We start from the raw sequence: 21,602 nt of genomic DNA, 5'->3' as shown, positions 1-21,602 counted from the left end.
AATCTCTACGTCCACGCGCTTCTTTTCTATGTGTGCTTGAAGGCGTAAACAGACTTTCTACCAATCGGATTTACTCATTTTACGCTTACTCAGACCTCATCAGGAAAAGATCATCATATTATCTTAACCAGACAATGGGGTATTGTACTTAAGTGATGCTGGCAGCACTTATCTGGGTTCACTGAGCATCCTGAGTTTTCTGAACACTCAGTTGCATAGATAAAGGAAACACGTGTTTTAGGATTCAGCTGAGTCAGCACAAAACATTAAACAGTCACAATGTTAAATTTCTTCTACAAGCCATCATAATACTGTTTGCCATGTTAATTATTGGTATATCAACTGCAGATTATGATATAGATGGATCCACTGAACTACAAATTCTGTTCTTGGCAGATTGGTTTTCCATTATTAAACTAGAGACATGGATTACTGATGTCAGAAAGCAAATCCTTACAGATGTCCTCTCTGAAGGTAGGGAAGGCATTGATGACAGTTTTATTCTTATCTAATTCATTTAATCATCGGATGTCTAGTTTCCCTCATCTCTTTTTCCGGACTGCTCCTGTTTCTATCCCCCTCTCATGTCCTTCCTCTTCTTCATCTTCTTGAGGCTGTGACAGGGAGAAAATGAGGACAGAAGAAGAGGCGGGTTATAAATGATGGTTTGTATCTTTATCAGTCATCTGATGTTGTGTTGTTTTCTTCTTCCTCTTCTTCTTGGTCTTCCTCTGTTCTTTGAGTTGTGGGTTTATTTTCAGGAGCAGCTGAAACACGAACATCATCAGTTAGACACAATCTACTGCAACACAGTGTCTGCTGTTAATCTGTTGTCGAGTTAGTCAACTGTTCAAAGTCTGGGGCTAATTAGAAATGTTCTTAAGTAGTCTTAACTAGAGACATGGCTAAAAGAATAAAAAATGACTGTTCTGGGACAAAACTGGCTCCAATCAAGCACCACCCACGTAAAATGGAACGACAGCTTTGCTTCTTTGAGATGCTTTGTACCATGTACTAATCTTCCAGTCCACTGTTCACTGTCCACTGAAACAGGCCCAGACCATCACATCATGCTTGACCTTGAGTCTGTATCTCACAAATGTTGTTCTTAGTGAGTCAAACACAACACAACTTGATTTGTCTGTTCGTGCCATTTCTCCCAGTCTTCCTCTGTCCAGTGTCTCTGTTCTTGTGTCATTTTATTTATTTTTTTATTTACTGGTCTGACATATGGCTTTTTCTTTGCACCTCCATCTAACAAGGCCACTATCTCTGAGTCACCTCTTCACTGCTGAGAAGGGCACTATTTAATGGATCCTGTTAAGAACCTGTGAAGCATCAACTGGACACTTCAGAGTGTTTAAAGAGCCTCCCACTCCTCAAACAGCCAGTTTGTGCTGCTTTATGTGTGTGTGAGCATGTTCCTTGGTAACTTCTCACACAGGACAGCTGTTTCTCAGAGGAAGAAAAGAGGAAGATGGTTCTGGCTCTTTCGAGTTTGTATTTAAACCCACAATTGCTGCTTCAAATAGATCTGACCTGATTTATTGTTTCTTTATTAGAACAGCAGTTTTCATTTGTGCTGACGTGTGACTTTTCCTAATGATCACTTAGGCTTTTAAATATCTAAACCTGCATTAGCAAACACAACACGTCGTGGGAATACAGTTATAATGTATGCTGATGATGGGCTTCTGTTCATTTATGCAGATATTCCATTACAAAGAGCTGTTTCTAGCTACACATTAACAATGTCTACTTTGTGTTTCTAATTAATTTAATGTGATTTTTAAACACTAAATATCTGCTTTAAAAATGTATCAAATATCTATGTAACCCCAAAGTTATGAATGGTGCTGTCTACAGTACCTTGTGTGTGTGGCTGAGCTTCACTCCTTGAATTGTAGAGGTAGAAGAAGGTTAAGATGAGGGCGAGGATGGGCAGACACCTCAAGATGTGAATGAACACGTCCTCCTGTGGAGCATCTGAGACACCTGCTCAGTGACACACATCATTACCAGTGATGCTTTAACAAAACACCTAATTTAACTGTGAGGTCTCTAACTAACATGCACAGCTGTGATGTGGCCTGTGTGTGTAGAGGAGGGTGAGATGCTGCTGCTGCTACTGAAATACCTCTGAACTCTTTTTTCACCTACCAGCATCTCTGTCGTGTCCTGTTCTCTCCCTGGCTCCAACTGTGATGACTGTGCCGTTTCCTTCAACCACAGTATAAACTGGTATTTCCACAGTTACCCTGCACACGTAAGTCCCTGAATCGCCTCTTGTGATCTTTGTAAAGGTTAGTGTTGAACACGTACACTGCTCTTCGGGACATTTGATCTTTGAGATGATGCTCTCAGACTTGAATTCCTTCTGATTTTTCAGCCAGTTCACAGACGTTCGCTCCAACTTCTCCGTCCAGCAGCAGCTGATGCTCGCTGCCTCCCATTCCATCACAGAGACATCAGGGACCCTGGCTCACAACAAACATGGCTGATGAAACACCTGTAAAAAGACAAAGAGCTGGATGATTGTAGTGTAGTTCATCAGTAGTTGAGGGGGAGGCCGTAAGCGTTTGTAGCAGTGACTGCTTGGTTTGCTGCAGACAAGAAAAGAGACCTCTGCACATACTGCGCTTACAGATTGCGTCACCTGGAAAAACAGCTCAAAGCTACAGCTCAGTTCTAACTCTTTCTGATATTTTGTAGGTATGTTTCTCAAAACATCTCTTTGGATGACTCCTATCTGGTATTTGCTCAGTTTGAGACACATGAGTTACTCAGCAACGAGAATTTAAAAAAAAATTCAGCTTAGATTAACGAGAGTCTGAGAGTTCAGAGATTGTATCAGTACAGAGGGGTTCATACATAGAAATGTGACAGACAACAAGGTGAGAGGTGATTTTGTTTTTCTGTTCCTCTCTCAGTTTAAAAGAAATGCCACACAGCTACTCTCTATCCAATAAAAAAAAAACAAAAAAACAAAACAGCATTCACATTTCCACCAGAGCAATTTAAATTTTCCCTCTCGTCTTGTTTCACTCTCCACTTCTGTCTGGGCGTCACACGCTTTCTAATTCTTAATAAACACGATGTCAGTTATATGTGTTGCCCCACACGTCCACACAGATAAAGTTAAAGATGATGTTCCTACTCACCCCAATATGAGAGCGCCCACAGGTAAACCAGCAACACGCTGCTCAACAGAAGCTGCATCCTTTCACTGAGACTCACAACTAATGATACTTATCTATTAGTCCCTCCCTATTTAGTCCCTCACATCTAACACACACACACACAGACAAAACGATATCTGGCATAGGTCAACTTCAACTTCTTCATTGTTAAGATATTTAATCGATTGTTTATGGTTAATGTAAATTATATGATCTGTATGTTGGCACTGAACTCTATGTCCAGATCTAACAGTAAAAGCATTCTACAGTAAAGTTAACCACGTCAGAAGATGTCAGGTTGTTGCCCCACACACTCCTGAGAAGAGGTGGCACCGCCTACAACAAAGGTGTGTGGGTGGATGACGGTGAGCAGGCACAGTAAACATGCAGTATGTCCTTCATACTGGAAGTGTTCTCTAAAATGCATCTTAATGTTGAGAGGTGCCATCTATGGAGCTCCTTATGTAGTAGAAAAAGAAAATTAGATGCATGAACAGGCTGGTAGATCTGATTTTAGACCTGCCGGATATGATCCATGAAGAGAATATATAAATACATTACATGTTGATAATGTGTTGTATTTTTAGGCATTTTGAAGTTATTTTTAACTTTTAATTATTACATGAACACTTCAACAACACAACTGTACTGGAGTTTTTAACTGTTGCTCATCCCGACTGGGCCTATCCTCTGCTCCTTTAACATCAGCAGCTGAATGAATTCCATCCTTTGGTAGCGAAGCTCGTTCCTCTTTCCAAATCCTAAGACAAATTGCCACATAAGATGAGTATTTAGCAGCGGACCACATTTCCTCTTCTGAGGGCAGGAGCCATGTGCATGATGCATGGACAGAATGTAAAGTCTGCTTAGATGCCCTTCACATCAACTTTAATTAACATCAACCACTACTTGATATTTGCTGTCAGCAGGATGTTAGTGAGAATCACTGGATTACAAGTGTAATGAGATGACAGGTGACAAAAAGGAATGAGTGAAAACTACCAGGAAAAATCTTTTTGTCTTGTTAATAATCAGTTGAAGCTTTTCAACATGTAAACGCATCATGACAAATGTCAAGAAGTGTGCATGAAGCAGGTTAGTGAAGCTGCTCTGTTCTCGTCACTCTGAAGCAGGTTAGTGAAGCTGCTCTGTTCTCGTCACTCTGAAGCAGGTTAGTGAAGCTGCTCTGTTCTCGTCACTCTGAAGCAGGTTAGTGAAGCTGCTCTGTTCTCGTCACTCTGAAGCAGGTGCTTTTTAGAAACTGTGACGTTTACAAGAACAGCCGACCTGCATCATGCTGCATCTTTGTGCACGGTCTGCTCAGCGGAAGTGGTCTTGTGCTCTGCTGTGGACTGTGATCAGAGAGACAAACAGGAAGACCTGAACCACATATTGTCAGTCTACTAAACACAAACCAAGAGGCTTATTGGCTTCTGGTCTGTGTTAGACAGCGTCTAAACAGATAAACACATGTAATTCACAGATCAGCTTGTGAATTCTAGCCACACCTTTTTTTTTGTTTAATCTGAATGATTTAATCTTTCAATAACCTACATTTTTTCCAGGTTGTTTTTGCTTTCCTGTAACTTAAACACTACATATATCATTCATACACCCATATATACAGAAATCATTATACATTTTTATGATTTACCTTGTTCTAATTGGTGTTTATTCTTTGTTGATCGGTGACCTCTCTTGTTAATAACTATTGTACGTCAGTTTTAACAACAATCTCATTGAAATCCATTTATTCATTTAAAACTCCATCAAATCCCAGACTTCAGAACATTCAGTTCTCAGCATGGACAGTTTTAGAAAGCAGCAAAGTGTATGGCGCCCTCTTCAGTCCTTTTGTATGTAAAACACAAGAGTTTACACCAACAAGTTTTGTTTTTGGAAATTGTTCAGCACTGACTAACCAACTATATTATACATGTATACATATACTACAATACTGTACTTATACACTATATCTAACTAAAACACAGTGTTATTAATTTCCTGTTTAAACTCCTTTGTTGGGAATTAATTTGTCATTTGTTTTCCTCATATGTAGTCATTTTTGTTTTTTCCTCTTCAAATCATATGTTCATCCACCTGAAATGAAGTTTTGTGCCTGCGCTAAATATACACAGGGTTTTTTGGCTGCGGCAAGAATGAAACGTGACCTTTTCATATGTTCTGCAGAGGAAAAATTAATAAGGTCTAAGATAAGGTATTGGAAAATTAGTAGTGATGATTTCTTTATTTTTATCTGTCCTGTGAGTCACAGCACATGTTATGTAAATGTTAATATTAATATGTTCCTCCCACCTCTTTCCTCTGTGCTACAGACTAGCTGCTCTACATTTTAACGTCAAACTCTTACTTGGTGTATTTACATATGAAGAATGGAGCTCATTTTATTAAACTTATTAAACTCCAAGACAACACAACTTCAATATACAGTGGCAGGATAAGTCTGTGAACCTTTTGAAATTTCATGTTTTTTTGCATTAATTTGTCATAAAACATGATCTGATCTTCATGTAAGTCAAGAGTATTAACGAATATAATGTACCGAAGGTAATGACACAAAGACAATTCGGATTCTTTCATGTCTTTATTGACAACATCCATAAAAACTTGATAGTGCAACGACAACCCGACTTCAAACTCTCAGACGCTTCTTCCACCGAACTAAGTAATTTAGTGCTGTGTGTTCTTTCCAAATAGTTCAATCATCAGTCCACAAAACATTTTTCCAATACTGCTGTACAGTGTCAATGTGCTCTTTAGCAAACTTCAGGTGTGCAGCAAAGTTCTTTTTACTAAGCAGCAGCTTCCTTCATGGTGGAAAAGTGTTGACTTTTGGGAATGAATAACAAAGTTTCCACCTTTTCTCATAACTAATAGTGGAGAGTATGATAATTGTCTGAATAATCAATCAAGTGGTACTATGATTGACAGCATCCTGTTTTAACCTTAATTTTAATTTTAGCAAGATGTATTTATAGCACAGCTCACACCTTTGTGAAGTGTGAAGTGAAGCCAGTTTAGAAGAAGCTGTAAAAAGCTGACTGTATATGGTAACATGGTTACTATACCATGAGAACCACTGACCCAAACCATTTGTATCCACATCACTAGATAAAAATATGTATCATATTCTGGAGCATGATTCACAATAAGAAAGAAATAATATTAACTATGCTCGAATCACTGAACCAGTCAAAAAGTAGTGAGATAAGCTGCAGTTCACACTGCACAACACGATGGATGAGAGCCTAGATTGTACCAGCAGAGGGCGCACCAATACTTCAAACCAATACTTCAAACCAATACTTCAAACCAATACTTCAAACCAATACTTCAAACCAATACTTCAAATCAATACTTCAAACCAATACTTCAATGCACACTTGACCAGTGACCAATCTGTTTGTTTGGTTGTTTGTTTGTTTTTGTACTGTATAGTACAACGGCAACATCTGAGGTCACATCACATGGTGAAAAGTATGTGCAAGATGAATTTGTGTGACTCTTTATTGTCCTTTAATCTTACCTTTTTGTGTTAAAGCACCACCAGAACCCTGTTTCCAAAAGCAGCTAGGACACAACTTTAATGGAACTTGGGCTGTATAACCATGCATATAAAAATATTAAAACCTACCTGTGAAAATAGCCTTCAGTCTTACGTGTGAGGATTGGGTGAACCAGTCACAGGAAATACAAAAAAAAAAAAAAAAAAAACTGAGGTGCTCTGCTTCCGTTCCTAGAAGCTACAGCAAACACCCCCCCCTTAAAATCACACAGTACAAGCTGCTTCTCATCTTTTTTCTTCTTCTCAGTGCAACAGATCAAAGCACACAGCAAAACATGTTTACTCAGTGTTCTTTTTTATTCATTACTTTTTTGACAGCCTTACTTAATACATTGACATTTTTCATTGTGGTTTCCTCCTGTTGTATCCATCTGGGATCATACCACATGTTTTTGACTATCCCCTCCTTGGTTAGACTGACGGACAGTTTAGGTTATTAGGTAATTTTATTGAATATAACTGCATGAATGTATAAGCTTATTTAAATTCTCAGCTCTTCCATTACAGTAGCTCATAAGTTTATTATTTTGCCTTTTTATGTTTGTGGCTGGAAGCAGTCACGCTTTGGAGCATGTTGTACAGTGCTGGTGTTCATTCTATCAAAACACTCTGGCTTTTGCTCGCTCCGATGGATGCCATTTGCACAACTAGGTACAAGTACAGTTTTTAAAAGAAGATAAAATAAGGCTTGCGTCATAGACGACAAGATGCAAATGTCAAAGACGCCTTTTCTGTATCCCTTGCTCTCTCAGTCCATGGATGAATTACATGATGCTGCTGATAAAGATGATGATGATTATTTTACATTCGACGGTTCCCATTCAGAAGTTGCAAAGCAAATCATTGGCCTCCATTTCACCCTATATTAACACCTCTTCTCTCACACCAACTAACTCCCTCCTCTGAACATGTCCAAACCACCTCAATCTGGCCTCTCTGACTTTATCTACAAAACAATTAACATGGTCTGTTCCTCTGATGGACTCATTCCTCATCCTTTCCATCCTCATCAAAAGAGAACTTCAACATCTTCAGCTCTGCCTCCTGTCTTTTCTTCAGTGCCACTGTCTCTAAGCCGTACAGCATCGCTGATCTCACCAAGGTCAGTTGCACTCACCCCAGTGGTAATGAAGTGCTTTGAAAAACTGATACGGGGTCACATCACTTCACTACTTCCACCATCCTTTGACCCACACAGATCCACAGAGGATGCAGGAGTCACAGCCCTCCACACTGTCCCACCTGGAGCCGCAGAGAAACTATGTGTGGATGCTCTTTGTGGATTATAGCTCATTCTTCCCCACAAACTAGTGAACAATCTGATGGACCTGGGACTTAAAGTCTGCCTACAGAGACGAGGTGGAGCAATTGATGATGTGGTGCAGGGAGAACAATCTGCTCCTTAACACATCATAGACCAAGGAGGTCATTGTTGACTTCATGAGGAGGAAAATTGATGCCTCTCCACTGTACATCAGGCATGCGAGGTTCTTTAGTTTACTTAATGTTTGTTTTGTTTTTTTATACTGTTTCTAATTATTTATTGTTTTATTTCCTTTTTTATTTTATATATGGCACAGACTGGTCGGCACCTTAATCTCGTTGTACGATGTTGCAATGATAGTAAAGGTTAATCTTATCTTATCTTATCTTATCTTATCTTATCTTATCTTATCTTATCTTATCTTATCTTATCTTATCTTATCTTATCTTATCTTATTTTATCTTATCTTATCTTATCTTATCTTAACTTATCTTATTTTATCTTGAACACCTTTCTATTCATTCTTGCTGATACTCTTCTATCAACACGCCTGACACTTTTCTCCACCCGTTCCATCCCGCTTGCACACACGATTCTACCAATGTTTTACCAAACTACAGCAGCAAATGTGCTTTTGTATGCTGCAGTTTGCTCGGGAGGCAGCATAAGGCAGGAGAATGGAAGGCGGCTGGACAAACAGCCTGCACAGTGACTGGAATAAGGTCAACAATCTCATTGTATGTCTCATCAGTATTATTCCTCTGTAGTTGCCACAGCTCTGCAGATCTCCCTTGTTCTTAAAAATTTAAACCAGTCCTCAAGGTCGGAAACGCCAACTGCCTTTCCACTCTTCATCTTCCTCACTTCACTCTTATTAATCTTTGCTACTTCCTGCTCCACAACAGTTGCCTCTTCTACTCTTTATTCTCTTTAATTTTCCTCATTCATCAACTCTTCAAAGTACTCCTTCCATCTTCCCATCCCACTCCTGGTACCTGTCAATACATTTCCATCCCTATCTTCAATCATAACCTGCTGTACATCCTTCTCATCTCTATCTCTTTGCCTCACCAACCTGTACAAATCCACCTCTCCCTCCCTACTGTCCAACTTAGCACACAAGTTCTCATATGCTCTTTGTTTGGCCTTAGCCCCCTCTACCTTCACCTTATGCTCTTTTTATAAAATGCTGTGTTAGTTTTACACCAGATGTAACTGGGAGCACGCCATCCAAATAGTTCAACTTTTGGATGGATGGCATTTTTGCCCAGTCGTGAGTATTGATCTAAAATGAGGCAAGTGAGGCCTGCAGTTCTTTGGATGTTGTTCTGGGTTCTTTTATGATCTCCTAAATAAGTCACTGTTCTCTTGGAGTAAACTTGGCAGGCAGGCCACTCCTGGGAAGGTTCAGCTCCCTTCAAAATGTTCTCCAGACCAGGAAGGTTTGGATAGCCTTGGTTGATGATCTGAATTATTCAAGTGTGATAAACAGGCAATAAAAAGAAACACCTTTTTCAGAGCACTGTATTTCTCAGAACAGTCTGCGGGAGGCATCACAGTGTTGATTTAAGTTCATTTATTTCATGTAATACCTGTTTATTAGACTAGCTCTCCAGTGCTACTTTCTTTTTAACTAGTTTGTCACAGACCAAAACTTGAAATATGACTTGACTTAGCTGGTGTTCTGTTAATTTAATTGAGCTCCTTTGGCGTGACGGTTCAGTGCACTTGTCGCAAACACTTGTTAAATCTTTTTTTCTCTCCTGTTAATTCTAAGGCTGGATTGCCAGGAAAAGTGAGGGACTGCCCTGGGGGGAAGGCCTGAACTCCAGCAGCCTGTGAAAGCTTCTTGCATGTGTCAACTGGAATGAGCTGATTAAATCTAGATTTTATTTGGGAATATGCAGCGCCACAGTAAATCATGGGTGTGGTCCTGGAGTTCCAGTCCAGAATAAACACAGGCTTTGACCTGAGTCTTCCAGCAGTAGTTGAAATGTAGCTGAAGTCGCTGAGGATGTTTACATACAAGAAATGACTTATGACTGAGTAATTGAAATGAAAAAAAAATATATATATACATTTTTATCAGTCACCTGGAAAACATCATAAGCTACTAAATAAATAAACATATCTATTTGATTTGATTTGCTCCTGTATCATGGACTTTATTCAGGTTGCTCCGCCTCATACAGTCAAACACACGCTGACTATACGTCGAACGTGTACCGGAAGTGTTTGTGTCACAGCATCATGTTCCACTGAGCCGCTGCAGCTCACGATGAAACACCGTATGGAAAACAACACGTGTGTGCGGACGGCGAATAGGCCTAGCGATTAATTTATTTGTCACGGAAGCGTTTTGGAAGACTTTGAAATCATACTTGTTTGGTTTTACCGGTAGGAACACTATGAGAACCCAGTGACAGGACCAACGGTTTTCCAAGGTAAGTCTGTCATTAGCTAGCACCACGACACAGCAGTGGTAGAAGCTAACTCGTAGCTTTGTGCCGGGACTCAATAAAAGATGTTGCTCGCAGACTTTATTCCAGAGAACTGCTGTTTACAGCTGTTTACAGCTGTTTACTGTCGAGGTGCTGATGAAACTGCAGCTCAGCTTTCTGCCTCTGTTCCCCACTGACCACTGACAACTATCACTGTTGTTAACTAACTTAACGCTGTTTAGCTAACTGTGATAAGTCCACACCATAGTTACATTTAAATAAATAGCTAATTGGGAGTTTAATATTTATTAATAATACATAATACATTTGCTTATTTTCGATCTGTTATCCTCTCAGTAAGGAACAGGTGTATCGTGTCCAGCTCAGTACTGCATCCTTAATAAATACAATTCTTACACACACACGAATATATATATATATATATATATATATATATATATATATATATATATATATATATATATATATATATATATATATATATATATATATATATATATATATATATATATATATATATATATATTTATTTATTTGACCATTTAAAATGTTCTTACGGCATATGCTTCAGTAATGATGTCCCAATACTGCTGTCAGCATGTGTCTCTGCTGCCCATTACATTAACGTTACCACTCACAGTATATGTGAACCTGTAGTATGAACCTGTCTAAACGGTATTTATTTCTACTGCAGTACACCTGTTTCTACCTACACGTACATAGCACTCAGTTATGAGTTGATTTTAAAGATCAGGTTGTTTATTTGAATATGGTGAGGCCTGTGTATATGTACTTTGCTGGTATTGATTTTAGCTGCATTCTGGTCAGTGGGGTCTGGATTACTGAAAGCACCATTAGTCTTAGTGATGCAGCTGGGAAGGATCCTTCTTGGATAGGACTTTTTCAGGGTTAATAGGTAATAAGAGATTAGTACTGGCAGAAGATGGCACAGCATCTCATTCTGTATTTCCTATGTATTTCACAACCCTATAATCCATGTACTATTTAACGTAGAGGGATTTAGTGTGTCTGAGAGTGGAGTTATCAGTGGGAGAAAGATATTGCTACGATATATTGATTTGTGTGTGTGTGTGTGTGTGTGTGTGTGTGTGTGTGTGTGTGTGTGTGTGTGTGGGGGCAGGGGGCAGGGGCAGCTGGTTGTGTGTTTTGCTTAGTACAAGTGAAAGCAGGCATATTGGAAAGCATAAATTAGAGAGGATTGAACAAGATCCAAGTTAAGTAGTTGGATGTTCTGGAACAAAGGGTGGTGTTTTTCCTTAATTCCTTAATTAAAAGACACACACACACATAATACTGGTATTTCAGCATATCCCTTCAGCCTTGTATTTTGGCAGCTGTTTGTCCCACTTACATTTTCATGCCTGCCCACAACCTCTGCCTGGTCTGGAGCAGTGGTATTCTCACACTAACTGAATATGCGGATTAACCAAATGTCATTTTAAGTGTGACATTTCTTTGTGTAAATGTTTTTTACATTTGTCTCAGTGCTGTCTTTCATATGCAACAACACTTATTCTGTCTACACTGGACATTTTATAGCTGAAAGAGCGAGAGAAAAGGACCAGAAAGTTCAAGCCCCCTCTTTCACTCAAGAATACGTTTTGCATTGTTGCTTTACTTTAATGTTCGAGCTTCCCTAGCTTCACCGGGAGGCTGTTTCCTTATTTATCTGCTGAAAGGGGAACATTTCTCTGCCAGTTTCCTTTTTGACACATTTCTCTGTTTCCATTATTCACCTAAACTCGTCTCAGTGTTGCAGAGAACTGAGATAAAAAAAAAAAAAAGACAACATTTTTTCTGACGTTTGTAATCTTTTGACAGCCAACAAAGGTTTGTTGTCTAGGCATGAAAATCAGTGACGCCACAGCTCTACACAGAAGTCTAACTGTAGTGTTGACATTCATGTTGACACAGGGGACCTGTGCTGAACATTTATGACTCTGTTAGGTGCCGCTTTGATCCCTGACCTTGAACAACCTCTGAACGTGCTTCACATGTTGCTTTCAGCATGTTCATGATACAAAGGCAACAATGAAACCCCCGCCAAGTTGTTTGACCAGTTTCTAAGTTAGAGCTCTGTTAAGATGCATACAAACTGTTTCTGTACACAACACTGTACAAAGGACCGGGCGATATGAATTATTTTAATGCTGCCTTCCTGTCATTCGAGTCAGAGGAACAAAGCTATAACAGCAAAGCTTCGAAACAGCATGCGGTCAGTTTTATCTGAATTGCATTTGGACTCACTCCCCTCCTGTTTATTATTCTATTTCATAAGTTGTTTGATGAAATAAAACACAAACACATTTTTAATAACCTGGATGTCCACATCATTTCAGTTGTCCATGATTTACCAGCACATTTTTATTAGTTCACAGCTGCCTTAAAAATACTTTCCAGTTAGACTGTAATAACTTTTAACCAAGCTGATTTACAGGCCGACAGACTTTGAAAACCATGTCCAGTTAAGGAGAGTTCTACCTCTCTGAGATGCAGATGGACACAGTGTACTGCAACTGAACATCAGCTTTTACCTTTTTACCATAACTTAATAAGCAAAACCTGTTAACCCTGGAGAATATCCATGAGTGGGATGTTGACTCAACAGACTCCAACAGATTTGTACAGTATATGCTGTATTGCTGTCTTCCTAGAATGACGCATCTGCCTTTGTGTTTGTGTTGCAACTGGTTTGTGTTGTTAAAGGGTAAAGTGTCAATTAGCACATTTAGGGAAGCAGTCTTAATGCTGACCGATGGAAACTCAAAACCTTTGTGCTAATATGGTCTACATCCTCCTTCACAGCTGGCCTTACCTGTTTGAGTTTTAGCTATATTTTAGGAACTGGTGCAGATTGGACGAGGTATAAAAAAAACCAAAACATGAGTCAAGCTTCATTATGTGTTCAGATTGGTCCACAAATATGCTGAGCAGCCAGTGGCAACACTAGGATTTGGTCAGAGATGCAGCTCTGTTTTGTATTACTGTATTTGTCAATACACAGGGAGTGTACTTCTTAAAAACTCTACAATTAGAGAGTGACATGGTTTGTATGCCAGTGCCAGAACCTCAAAGGCTCATTAAAACTGGACTGGCAGAACATCTGATTTGCTGTATACATTCCTGCTCTTCCTACTGCCTTATGCACATAAAATACAAGTTGTACGATAATTAAGTACATTCTCTTTGTCACAGGTCTGTGTTACATAGGAGAGGTATTATTACCCAGACACATGTCACACCCCTGTGCTATAGAACTTGCCTGAGGGGGGATTAACTCGGTCAGCCCCTTACAACTCCTCGCCAGAATGGAATCCTGTGTTTTTAAGTAGTAGAAACCTTGACAGGAGAGTTTGTGGGAAAACAAACCACAAGCTAGTTCGTCAGTGAAGATGTGTCTGACCTTTCTTCTCTCCTGTTGCCCTCACAGCTTCATCAGAACCTCCTACATCAGGATGAAGGGTCAAGCTGATGCTCCTCAGGACCGGTGAGTTGGAATCACACAGAAACAAGACACTCTCACTTCTCACTGTTTGCATTCAACCACAATTTCTCTGAAACAGTTTTGGTCTCGACCACCGTTTGTGTGTTTTGTTGCAGACAGAATCATGTTAGAGTTAAAAGCTTTTCTTTCCATTACAAATGATCCTGACAGTGAATATTACCTGATGCTAACAATCTATGATCTGTGGCAAAGCACTGAAAACTCTTGTTTCCCGTCTGTAGCGGCTGCTTGGTGGGGATCATTTTCTTCATTCTGGGCCTGGGCACCCTGCTACCATGGAACTTCTTCATGACTGCTTCACTGGTAAAAACATGACTCAAAGACAGTTGATGTGACTCAGGACATCAGCATAAAAGCACTTCTCTAAAATGATAACAAAGAAGCTTTGGTTGAATGACTGCTTAAACTTCTTAAAGTTCCAATCTCACGCTTGATGGAAAACACTGGTCTTGTGGTTAATAAGCAGTTTATATGAACATCTGAAGTAAGCATACATGACAGCGTGGATTAGGTACATTGGTATTATGTAGCAGCGTGATTTGCTGATGGTCTTGCATGTTTTGCTCTCTGGCAGTAGGGTGTTAAAATGTCACGACCTGCAGGGACCCATAAGTCACCCTAGTCTTATCACATGACTGAAAAACCATGTGGATCACCACACGTGTTCATGTCTTTAAGTGAAGCCTTGTTTTCCAGTGCTCTAGACGCTATGATTCTTTGACAGTCAGAGCTATTTTCAGCTGTGTGCTGATAGAAGATGATAGGAGCTGTAAGAGAGTCAGGGGCTTCAGAAGGACTCAAGCAACACGTCAAATGAGAGCAGTATTATTGTAGCATTGCCTTTTGTTATCTTCAGTAGCCTGTTGGCTATTATGAAAATCTGGCTGTAAATATTTTGTTTCCTGGCTGCTAGTGAAGCATGACACGTTATAGATTGAAAGTTTTATTACCCTTTGTTTACTGACTCCTCACAGGAGGTTTATATCTGCCTTTATCATCTTTGTCAGTACTTTAGAATTAGAGGGTGGAGATCTGAACTAAACCCAGCAGAACCTGTCTGTAAAAAAAACAAAAAAATTGGAAATCATCAATGTGTTTGAGTCAAGTTTGATCACGTAGTTTCATTCAGTTTATTTACATAGCACCAAATAATAACAGATGTCAAATCAAGGCACTTTACATTGTAAGGTTTAAGAGCTTACAGAATATAACTGTATACAGGATTATACACACAATTAAAAAATAACAAAAATCCCACTTGAGGAAGCACTAGGCAACGTATTTAGTTTGTAAGTGAAGAGCATAATTGCAGTGTCGGCTTGGGTCAGGATTGGCCACCACACTCACTCTCTTTCTACTCCTGCAGTTATATTATTATTATAAATGTGATTAGCGCAGCTTTAAATTCAGTAGTGTGAGTAGTGTATCCTGCTGATTTTTATGACCAGTGGATTCTGAGAGTCATTTTGAGTTATGTGTGTGAATAAAGCTGTGTTGGTTGATTGGTTTTATGTATGTGTTATTTATTGATCTAGCTTAATGTGAAAAGGTGATAATCTAACATTCCTCCTGATTTGAAGTATTTCCAAGGCCGCCTGGCAACACAATCGAACAACGACACAGAGGAGGTCCGTGAAGAGTACCAATTCAACAACTGGATGACCCTGTTATCCCAGCTGCCCCTGCTGGTGTTCACACTGCTCAACTCATTCCTCTACCAGAGGTCAGTCACAGGTGTTTGTGAATGTAGGAGGTCGTCAGTTCTCCCATAATGTGCATTAGAAATCAGTGTGTTGTCAATTAAATCACTTGTGTTGATTTGTTGTGTTCTAGGATATCAGAGGCGGTGCGCATCGCTGGTAGCCTCGTTTTTATCCTGCTGCTCTTCATCCTCACAGCAGTGCTGGTCAAAGTGCCCATGGAGCAAGACCACTTCTTCTCAGTTACCATGGCTACCATCTGGTTCATCAACTGTAAGTGAGTGTGTGAGTGAAAACCTGAAGGAAGGAGAGGCTCGGTGCAGTGAAGTGTTGAATGAAAGGCCTCTCCCTCTCCGCAGCGTTCGGTGCCGTGCTGCAGGGCAGCCTGTTTGGCCTGGTGGGCCTGCTGCCACAGAAGTACAGCACCGTCTTCATGAGTGGCCAGGGCCTCGCTGGGACCTTCGCTGCTGTCGCCATGCTGCTAGCCATAGCCAGTGAGCCACCCACATGCACACAAAACACAGCTGGGTGCTCAATCCCCAGTTGCCTAGTAGCAGAGCGCATTCAAAACAAATGGAGAGCTAGTCAAATTACATGCACAACACAGTGTGTTCTGTTTCAGTGGACTGTGTTTGAACAGTGACGTCATAGATCAAATTTCTCCCAAAATTCCTCTGTAACTTGTATTTCTTGTGCTCGTCACTCAGGTGATGCAGACTCGGAGTCAGCAGCACTGGGTTACTTCATCACACCATGTGTGGGGACGCTGGTCACACTCTTCAGCTACCTGCTGCTGCCTCGCCTGGTCAGTGAGCTCCCTGCTCTGCTCAATCCACTTAGCTTCACCTTAACTCTAGTATCTGTCTCAGTGCTGACCCCTGAACGCTGATTCCACGCTGTTGCGACACTGATTGCAGAGAGAGATAAGAATATTGGAGACTGAAATACGATATCTTAGTGTTTGCTTTAGATAGTGAGATTTTAGATAGTGGGAAAATGAAATCAACATGTCGGAACATGACAACTCTAGTGTAAAACTAAAGTCTCAGAGGGGATGAGAACGTAATAAACTGCACTGAATTGTTCGCTATTGTCAGAATTGGTCAGAGAAATGTTACACATACTTTACTGGAATGCCACTGACCTCATCCTCTAAACATGTACTATCCATAACCTGTACGGGCTAATTTGTGCTGTCTGTTGTTTCCATGCAGAAGTTTGCTCAGCACTATTTGAACAAAAGCAGCAAGTATGAAGCAGGCCCTACTGAGGAGCTGCTGACAGGTGAGAGCCTGGCTTTAACAAACCCCTTCCACACTCTCTGAATTAATGTCATTTGTCTCCACATGGACACTGTCATTTCACGCTGTCACCCAGTTGGAAAGAGAGGACTTTGAACATCAGTAGAATTAGGATCATCAACCATTTATGTCACACTCTGTTTGCTTTTCCACTCAGTTAACACTTCTGTCCTTCACAGTCTGGTAGAATGAAATCAATTCAGTGGAACATTATCTTGTTAAGGGAGTTGACCCTATTTATCAGCCCAGAGTCCCAGCAGCAGCCAGACAAAGACGGAGCTTGTTACACTCACACAGACTCTGTTCTGTCTTAGAATGCTGAAAGAGATGTGCTCTAACTTGTAAATCCCTAAAACAGCTGTCATAGTAGAATCATTTCAATAAAGCTTTTGAATCTGTAGATCAAACAGTGGCTGTATTATGTCAATATAATTAATTGCAGAGAACAGCCCGGCAGAGAATGGCAAGCTGAACGGCCACGCTAACGGCTCAGTGACCAGCAGCACAACCAAGGGCAGCAGTCCTCCTGATGAGGTTGAGGTGGAGTCCAGTTCAGATGGGACTAAGCAGGCCTTCCTATCACTGGAGCAGGATGACAAGGCACAAACCAAAGCCTCCGTCTTTGAGGTCTTCAAAAAGGTAAACACGCAGGTTTGATATCACACTCATACTGTATGAAGATAGAAAGATGTGATGTGTCACGGATAAATTAATCCGTGTCACTAAATCATTTGTCTTGTTATGTGTATCCTTTTCATTTACAGATCTGGGTGATGGCGTTCTGTGTGACGTTTGTGTTCACAGTCACTCTGTCTGTTTTCCCTGCTGTCACTGCTGATGTCAGAACAGCGTTTCCAGGAAAATGGGGTATGATTAATTCCCAGTGATCCCTGCTGGAGTTTCTAAACACCTGTGAAATGTTTACATCTATACAGTGCATGTACCCCCGTGTGCTGCAGACTGATCCTCCTCTTCCTGATTCTCTTCTTTAAACTCTTTCATCAGAGCGCTTCTTTATCTCAGCGTGCTGCTTCTTGATGTTCAACATCAACGACTGGCTCGGCCGCACCATCACCACACTGGTTCGCTGGGTGAGTATATGACACTTTTTATTGTGTGTTCTGCATCTACTGACAGTGTAATAACTAACCAGCTAAACCAGACTGCTGGAGTTGACTTAAAGTTGCAGGAGCCTAAATAGCTCAGTTGTCACAAGTATTAATTCTGCTTTTGCACTTTTAACTACTTATTTTATTCCTCCTGCATTGATCACTACCAACTTGATACAGTTACAGCTGATCTCACATTACTTTAGAATCTCCCAGTTACAATATTCGAGTCCACATCATTGTTTAGTTCGGAAACCCTGTTGCCATGTATCCCTTCCTTCTCTCTAAAGCCTCTTGAACATCTCTTAGATGCATCACAGCACAGTTGTTTGGAATGACACGTCACTGTGTTATATGGTTGTTTTTGTGAAGGTCCCACAAAGGTGCTGGCTCCGTGTCAGCCCAGCATGTATAGAATTGCACTTTTGATGCATTCATTCCTGATACTTTTACTGTTTATCGTCCCACTGACCCGCCCCACTGTGTACACTTTCCTCATTTGTCCTTCACTGCAACAATAAAATGAATATAAGCAACATTTACTGGGAGGTATCTCTGAAACCACATTGTTGCAGTTTTTTACGGTGCCAGATGGTCCCATCTCTCCCACACAGCTATGGTTTCTCAGCTCCCACTTTATTTTTCATCCACCCCCCCCCACAGGTTATTAAATTGCAAGCTTATTTCCAGTTGTACACACAGGAATGGCTGCTGTTGTTTACACTGTGGACAGTTTAATGTGTCCTGTGAGAGCTGCTGTTTTTCTCCTGTCCTTTTTTTTTTTTCATGTCATCTCATATTCCCGCACACCTTCTTCACCCCTCGGATAAACGGATCCTTCCCCTCTACTCTGCAGCCTCGTAAAGAGTCTCGTCTGTTCCCAGCACTGGTTGTCTCCAGGGTGGTGTTCATCCCTCTGCTGATGCTCTGCAACGTCCAGCCTCGCAAATTCCTTCCTGTCTACTTTTCCCACGATGCTCTTTTCACTACCATCATGGCTGTCTTCTCTGTGTCCAGTGGCTACTTTGTCTGCCTTTCCATGACCTACGCCCCACAGTGAGTACAACGAGCCTGGTTGAGATTCTTATGAAGCCTTTTGAAATTGTGACTAGTGACTGCACCTTACTATAATATGTCTGTTGCTAATGTATTTGTCCCGTCAGTTGCTCACCAGGAACTCCTTTCTATTCCTCTTAGAGACGGTTTGCGCTGCTCTATGAAGCGAGTGGTACACAGCATCATAAAATTCTTTGTTTCTGACCATTGAAGTTTGAGCCATTGTGATGGCTTAGTGATGGAGGCTTAGGATGAACCAAGGAATGTAGTGTCAGCCAAAACCACAGAAGCATCTGAATATGAAAAGTGCAATCAATGACTATATCCTGTGTTTTAGATGCTTTTTAACGAACGAAACATTCATTAAAATGTCAGTGTTGACATTTTATGGTAACTTGTGATTTAACAAAATACTCCCCTCCTCTCATCAGGTTAGTGGAACCTAAGGATGCAGAAACAGCAGGAGCCCTGATGACCTTCTTCCTGGCCCTGGGTCTGTCCATAGGAGCAGCCCTGTCCTTCCCCCTCAGAGCTCTGGTCTAGTGTCACACATGCACGGAGCTGCATGGAGGTGCTGGGTACATTAGCTTGTTAGCAGGAGCTAAGAGATCAGATTTGTACAGATTTAGTTAGACTTTTTATGTTGACTGATTTGCTCCTACATTCTTATGACTACAGTATATAGGTGTAATTTCGTAGCAGTTTAGGGCACTATCGTCAGCTGATGAGCAGATAAAGGGAAGCTGAAAAACTGAATTCATGTATTACAGAAGCTCTTGTAGTTTTCTACTCTGATGGCCTTTGATGACTTTTTCATTGGACCGAGGACTTGAATAAACACTAAGTCTGCGTTTTGTTCCATATTTTGGATGTTAGACATTCAGTTTAGTTCGGTTTCTAATGACGCGCTGTGTTACAAATGTAGAACAAACAAAAGGTCTGTAATAGTGTACTGTATTACAAGTGGCAGATTACTGAACAACATGTGTTTAATTGCTACACCACACCTTGTGAGAGGCTGCGTTGTGGAAAGAAAAAGTTATTATTGTCATCAGTAACAGTGTGAGTTATAAGGACTAGAGGACAGTCATGCAAATTCTTCAGATTCTTCAGCACTGTGTTTCAAAATAAAAGCCTCCCCATGTTCGGACAACATGGTTTGTCCATCCATGCTCACTGGTTAGTTCCAGTTTAGCTTCATTTCAGAGTTTCCTGTAGAGCCAGTTATCTGTGTCCAGCAATTAAAGCTTCTACTGCCACCTACTGGCCAAAACTGCAGAGATTAATTTCCGCTCAAGTCACTCAAAAAAGGCTGTCCTAACACTGTCAGGACACAACGTGCTACTGACTCACAGGAAGCAGCTTGCAGCACCTTCTTTGTTGACGCAACCTCGGGCTGGCGTGCAGCCTGAAACTGCAACGACAAAATAACACATATTTTAACTTCTCCTGAGCCCAACTGGCAGCTACTGTGTTGTTACATGTATCAGCAGCGGGATGCTGTGACTCTTCTTATTGTGTGCCATTGAATACTGTCTAATCAGATGTGAATATTGGAATAATTATCAAAAGGCATTGCATATTTTTTACCTATCTGGCTGTACATATTTATCTTGACTGCTTAACGAGGTCAAACACTATTGAATTCTGTAGACATTGCCACCAAATGTGCCAATCTCAAATGACAAACAATTAGAATTTGGATGTTTTTTTTTCCTCTTTGGGTTGTGCAAACATTTTTATATGTATTACACATGTATTCATTAACAAATTTAAATGTAAATATGTTTTAGCCCCATAATCAGCACTACAGTTGATACAGATTGAAACTGTATTTTCTTTTATTGCTTTGTTTTAAAGCTGCATTTACACACAGCAAAAACAACAGTAATGGAGATGTTTGAATTCAGTTGATGTTGCAGTGATTATGATTTCATTAGGAGACGTGAATCAGAAGAACTCCATTCTTGTTTCTGGTTATTAGAAACATTTGTAGGAAGAACTTGAATGAAATGAGTAGTTACGAGTTCACTAGTTTGATCATAATTAGCCTTAACAACAGTAAAACCCAGCTGACTGTAAATGCAAGCTTCCATCTGCATCCTCGCAATGAGTCTGTGCTCGTTGCCAATTGCATATGTGTCAACAGGAAATCTGCAACATTAGCATTTAATGTAACGCTTTGTCAACAGAACTAAATTGTGATGTGGTGCAACCACAACATTAATACTTTCAAACCATGTCTCCTGAGTTACAGTAAAGGGAATTTTTGCTTGTGTGCATGTTCATAACGTTTCTCTACATATTTGACTGAATAAAGTGATGCTTTGGACCCGCTGTGTGTTTGAAATTGTTGGAAAATGTCACTATAGTCACTATAGTGTGCTCACCAGAGGCCTGTTTTCATACAAGAAGAACT

General features: G+C 40.4%; 1 protein-coding gene across 1 annotated transcript; it reads left to right on the top strand.

Annotated features, from left to right (window-relative positions):
• The first annotated feature begins 10,254 nt into the window (after nt 1-10,254).
• Nucleotides 10,255-21,515, top strand: LOC113157312 (equilibrative nucleoside transporter 2). The gene is made up of 13 exons (XM_026352731.1): nt 10,255-10,473; nt 13,943-13,999; nt 14,239-14,320; nt 15,598-15,740; nt 15,851-15,990; nt 16,077-16,211; nt 16,425-16,522; nt 16,932-17,001; nt 17,461-17,657; nt 17,783-17,885; nt 18,024-18,109; nt 18,984-19,183; nt 19,615-21,515. Exons 2-13 carry the CDS (start codon nt 13,968-13,970, stop codon nt 19,724-19,726), a joined length of 1,398 nt encoding a protein of 465 aa, XP_026208516.1. The 5' UTR covers nt 10,255-10,473; nt 13,943-13,967; the 3' UTR covers nt 19,727-21,515.
• The last annotated feature ends 87 nt before the right edge of the window (nt 21,516-21,602 follow it).

This window comes from Anabas testudineus, chromosome 18 (genome assembly GCF_900324465.2).
Source record: "Anabas testudineus chromosome 18, fAnaTes1.2, whole genome shotgun sequence".
In the NCBI taxonomy this organism is placed as follows: Eukaryota; Metazoa; Chordata; class Actinopteri; order Anabantiformes; family Anabantidae; genus Anabas; species Anabas testudineus.
This window is presented reverse-complemented; position numbering and strand designations above follow the sequence as displayed.

Excerpts from the sequence above, each read along its gene's own strand:
- LOC113157312 (XM_026352731.1), top strand. The coding sequence starts at position 13,968 with ATGAAGGGTCAAGCTGATGCTCCTCAGGACCG. Across the intron at positions 14,000-14,238 it reads GCTGATGCTCCTCAGGACCG|CGGCTGCTTGGTGGGGATCA; the intron begins GTGAGTTGGAAT and ends TCCCGTCTGTAG. Across the intron at positions 19,184-19,614 it reads TCCATGACCTACGCCCCACA|GTTAGTGGAACCTAAGGATG; the intron begins GTGAGTACAACG and ends TCCTCTCATCAG.